Genomic DNA, 5,255 nt, shown 5'->3' with positions numbered 1-5,255 from the left:
TTTCTTTCTTTCTTTCTTTCTTTCTTTCTTTCTTTCTTTCTTTCTTTCCTTCCTTCCTTCCTTCCTTTCCTTTCCTTTCCTTTCCTTCTTTTCCTTTCCTTTCTTTCCTTCCTTCCTTTTTTTTTAAACTATGAATTATGCTTGCTTTTTGCTTCCTTTTTGTATCTGCATGTTTGCCTGGTTCTTTTTTTAAAAAATAACCTTCATATTTTAGAATAGTTTTAGATCTACAGCAAAAGTGAGGGGAAAGTACAGAGATTTCCCATACGCCCCCTGGCTCCCCCCACCCCCCCAGCCACGCACAGCACTCCCCCACCCTATCAACATCCCAGACCAGAATGGGACACTTGTTATAGCTGGTGAGCTTACATTGACACATCATTATCAACCAGAGTCCATAGTTTACACTGGGGTTCTCTCTTGGTGTTGTGTATTTTATGGGTTTGGGCAAATGTAAAATGACATGTATCTATCCACCATTGCAAGAGCTGACAGAATAGTCTCCCTGCCCTAAAAACCCTCCCTGCTCTGTCTATTCCTCATTCCCTCCCGCCAGCCCCTGGCAACCACGGCTCTTTTTACTGTCTCCAGAATTATGCCTTTCCCAGAATGTCCTGTAGTTGGAATCACACGGAATGTAGCTTTTTCAGACTGGCTACTTTCACTTAGTAAAATGCATTTAAGGTCCCCCCAGGTCTTTTCATGGCTTGATAGCTCATTTCTTATAGTGCTGAATCATAATAATACTCCTTTATCTGGCTGGACCACCGTTTGTTTCCTCACTACTGAAAGACATCTTGGTGGTCTCCAAGTTTTGGCAATTATGAATAAAGTTTCTATAAATAGAATATATATTGTGACACCGCACTATAAAATGCACTGGCAGTAGTTTGCAAATATTTAGTATATTGTCAGTATTTCATTATTACTTTGATTTCACATAACCTAAAATCCCGCCGCAAACCTTGAACTTCACATGGTTTCCTGGCACCCGCAGTAACCTTGTTTTCCAGGTGTCCAAGCAGAACCAGTGACTCACGAGGGCACCTCTAATTCTCCCATGGACCAAATGAGCTCAACTCTGGGGCGGCAGGAGCCTCTGGACAATGAGGCAGGGACAGAATGCCCAAGGTAAGGTGGAGAGCTTTGTCCCTGGGGAGGGCGGCTTCTGCTGAAATGCTCCAGGCATCCTCCTGCGATGCAACGGGGAAACAAATATGCCACGGCCTACACTGAATATTTTGGAGAGAAGGCCAGATCAGTCAGGTGCCCGACATCGGGCAATAGGCCTGGAAGGGCAGAAACTGCCCCGCTCATAGAGGGGAGGCCCGTGAGGCCTCAGCCATTACTGAAAGAGCCCATGCATTGAAGAATTCAGGCCCAATGAGCCGCAGATCAGCAGACGTCACCCCACCAGCTTCCAGCACAATGAGGACAGTCAACAGATGTTCGCTGAGCGAGCCAGGGGAGCTTATGCGAGGTGGTGCCTTCTAGAGCTGGACCACCACGCTGTACCTGTCCCCCGTGAGGATGGCGGCAGCAGGAAATGCCCGCATCGGAGACATTCGGGTTCAATCAAAAGCACAAGAAGCCTAACTCCCATTCTCTCTCAACCATGTTAAAGACAAAACTCAGTAGTGGACGCAAAGTGGGGTAGTCAATCTCTGTACCTCCTTGTCCTTTCGTCTCCTTGTCCCCGCTCCCTTGAGGAAACACAAGGGCAGGGAGGGCTGGGTTGTGGCATCGCAAAGGTTAGGGGTCCTCAGCCATGTCCTCCCTCCTAGCCTTCATCCCTCCCCTTATCCCTGCAAGCCCCTGGCAACCTTCTGCTCTGTGAACTGATTTACAGCTGCTGATTAACTGATCATTGGGCCTAAATTCATTTGTTATTAATGCTAAGGGGTTTCCTTGGAAGTATATTTGGTTTTTTACCTCTTCCATTGAGAAATTGTGTGCGTGTGTTGAGAGAGAGAAAGATATTAAAAGATGTATATATATATATATATACACTTCAGTGAGGAATTCCTGACATCAGCTGACAGAGGAGAGAAAAACTGCCCAGAATGGCGGTGGGCTTGGAGCTCCATCTTCATCTCACGCATCCCTTCGCGCAAGTCCCCTTTCCTCTCTGGGCTTCTGTTCCCTCCGCTGAAAAGTAAAGGTGGTAGCTTGTACCCTGGCTAGGGCTCCTTCCAGTTCTGAGTCTCTCCTCTGGGCCAGGGAATCCGTCATCACTGGGCCTCCTAAGCTCACCCTGAAGGAGATGCACCAACAGCCCTTGGTTTGAGGAAGTGCCCGAAGGAGTCGGTTTGCTCCTCCCTGATACTGTTCTCCCATAAAGGCCAAACTCCTCTGGGGTGACGAAGATCCCTTAATACTTTGTACTGTGAGACACTGGGGAGGAGATGCCCTTTGTCCCTGACATCTTCCATGAAGGACCCAACCCATCTGCTTGAGTCGTCAAGTAAAACTGGCGAAGTACCAAGGAGAACCTTCAGAATATTAGTGATAATTTACTTCAGCCCTCTCGGTGTTCAAATCCAGATGGAGGCAAAGGCCACCACAGCAGCCAAACTCAAGGCCGTGGGAGTGTAGGCTGCATTGTACAATATGGCGCCTCCTTCCTCTGACTCACCTCTACAAATACAGGACCCTCAACCTGGTCTCATCTTTCTCCTGCTTTTCCCACACCTGCCCCTCCATTAGTCCCAGGTTCTTTAACTTGACTCAGATCTTAGCATTTCCTCACTGTCCCTCCTGGGTGACAGTCTCTTTGAACAAGGCTGAACATGTCCCCCGGGACTAATCTACCTTCTCCATCTCTTAGGCAAGGCTGTGTTTCTCCCATTTGTCCCTCCAGAAGTCTCTACTATGTGTGTTTCTTCTCTTCATGGAAGCAGCAGCTCCCAACAATGCTCTGGGACTCTCCATGGCCGGGTGAGAGGTAACAGAGGTGTCAGGGAGATGCAGGAAGAATTCAGAGGCAGGAGTGGCAAGAACACCCAGAAACCACAATGAGCCTGACTAAGAATGTGACTTTCTCATCAGGGAGACTTAAGCAAAACCTGTCTTTTGCTCACCCACAGGGACCAGGGTGACAGTCTTCTGTGTGAGGATGTGCAGCAACAAGATGAGGATCTGTCACCTGAAGAAATAATATTTTTGAAAGAGTTTCCCATCATCAAGGAAGAGCTAGAAGTGGACATCAAGAAGCTCCATGCCCTTGCAGATGACATCAACACAACCCACAGAACATTCACCAAGACCAACATGTTGGCCACCTCCATCACTGTGGTCTCAGACACCATGGGCATCCTGGGTCTGGTCCTCGCTCCATCAACAGTAGGAGGAAGTCTGGTGCTCTCTGCTGTTGGTAAAGTTTTGGGGACAGCAGCCGGGTTCACCAGCATCTTCACCGATGTTATGGAACACTTTCAAAATCAAAAAGCCCAAACTCAAGCCAGCACCCTAGTGTCTACCCATAACCATGAGGTCGAGGAGCCTCAGGGAAAGACGGTCTTCTCTATCATGAGTGTCGGAAAGAAGGCCTATGATTGTGGAAGTAACATCAGGGATGTTAAGAGGAACATCCATGCCTTTCAGATAGCCAGAGCCCACCCGCGTCTGGCCACTGCTGCCAAGCGTCTCCTGACCACTGGCCAAGTCTCGGCCCGAAGGAGCATGCAGTTGCAAAGGGCCTTTAAGGGCACAGCAGTGCTGATAAAGAAAAATGCTCGCATGCTGTGTAGTGCTATGGCCGGCTTCTCCCTTTGCCAGGACGTGGTCACCCTCCTGACCGACTGGAAGCAACTGAAGGAAGGAGAAGGAAGCAAGATGGCAGAAGAGCTGAGGGCCCACGCTCGGGAGCTAGAAAGGAAGCTGACAGAACTCACCCAGCTCTATGAGAGCCTGCAGCAGCAGGTGAGGCTGACATCTCCTTCGTGGGGAGGGCTGGAGGGAGGGGAGAAGCTTTAACCGGGGCTGATGGGCACCAAGGTTTAAAGAAAGGGAGTTAAGGGAGCCGGCGTGTGTGTGTGTGAAGTTTGCTTGGATGTTCCTGAGGATTTGGGGCACCTGGTGGCCCGGGGGGTCCAAATGATGTCAGATGCCTCTTGATGATAATGGCGCCTCTCCTGGACAGACCTGGTCATGCCTTCGATTTCTCTCTCATTGCTCCTTGAGGTCCATGGGCTGGGAAGAGGGTCTTCCCAGGTGTACAACAGAGAGCACTGAGCCACAGGGAGCAGTACAGACTGAAATGTGTCCCTGAACCTTCATAGGTTGAAGCCCCAGAGTGACTATTTGGAGGTGGGGCCTTTGGGAGGCGACTGGGGCTGAATCAGGTCATAGGAAGGGGTGATCCTATGAGACTGGTGTCCTTCTAAGAGGAGGAGGGAATACAAGAGGGCTCTCTCTTTCTGCCTGCGCCCGCACAGAGGGAAAGTCCATGGGAGGACATGGCGAGAAGGTGGCCATCTCCAAAGCCAGGGGGGAGGGCTCACCAGAAACCCAACTGGCCGGAGCCTCCAGAACTAGGAGAAAACACATTCCCCTTATATAAGGCACCCAGTCTGTGCTATTCCGCTAGGGCAGCCCCAGCTGATGAAGACAGGGAGCTTCGGTGACTCGCCAAGTGCTCACAGCTAGGGGATGGCAGAGTCAGGATACAAAGCCAGGAAGCCTGCCGGCAGAGGCAGCACCCAGAGCAGCCTGCCAGGCTGCCCCCCGAGCCCTCCCTTGCAAGCCCTCTTGTGACTGGTGTTTTTTTTCTTTACAGAAACTCTTCCAAGAGAAAAGGCCCAGGAGCTCATCTTCGGGCGGAGCCACGGGGTCTCTGGCTTGACCTCCAGGCAGGCGTGGGGAAGCAGGACCCCAGGTGACAGGAGAGGACTCTGAGCAGAATTAAAAGGGGACAGGGTGGGGGCGGGCTGGGTTGGCAGAGGCGATGCCTAGGACTTAGCAATCGGGAGGTCCAACTGGGGCCTGAGGGCGCGGTCAGCTAGTGAGTGTGGTGAGGTCCATCTGTCCTGCCTCTCCTTCACCACCCTGCTTCTTCATTGTCCCCCATCCCTTCTCTAGGGCGCCGCCTCTTTCCCGCTGCTTCTCCGGTGCCCCATTCATTCACGCGCACACAGTAGGTCCTCATGAAGCATGTGTCGATTGGTGCGGGCTCTATATTAAATGCAGAGGATAGGACAGGAGGGTCCCTGAGGTGAGGGGCATCTTGTGCTCACCTTTCCGTGGCCAGCTGCCTG

The 5,255-nt window shown here is 51.1% G+C and overlaps 1 protein-coding gene across 1 annotated transcript; it reads left to right on the top strand.

Moving 5' to 3' along the window:
• Positions 1-2,929: 2,929 nt before the first annotated feature.
• APOL6 (apolipoprotein L6) lies at positions 2,930-4,843 on the top strand. The gene is made up of 3 exons (XM_021687707.1): positions 2,930-2,937; positions 3,087-3,921; positions 4,778-4,843. The coding sequence occupies exons 1-3, from the start codon at positions 2,930-2,932 to the stop codon at positions 4,841-4,843; spliced, it is 909 nt and encodes a 302-aa protein (XP_021543382.1).
• The last annotated feature ends 412 nt before the right edge of the window (positions 4,844-5,255 follow it).

Source organism: Neomonachus schauinslandi, chromosome 5 (genome assembly GCF_002201575.2).
Source record: "Neomonachus schauinslandi chromosome 5, ASM220157v2, whole genome shotgun sequence".
NCBI classification, from domain to species: domain Eukaryota; kingdom Metazoa; phylum Chordata; class Mammalia; order Carnivora; family Phocidae; genus Neomonachus; species Neomonachus schauinslandi.
This window is presented reverse-complemented; position numbering and strand designations above follow the sequence as displayed.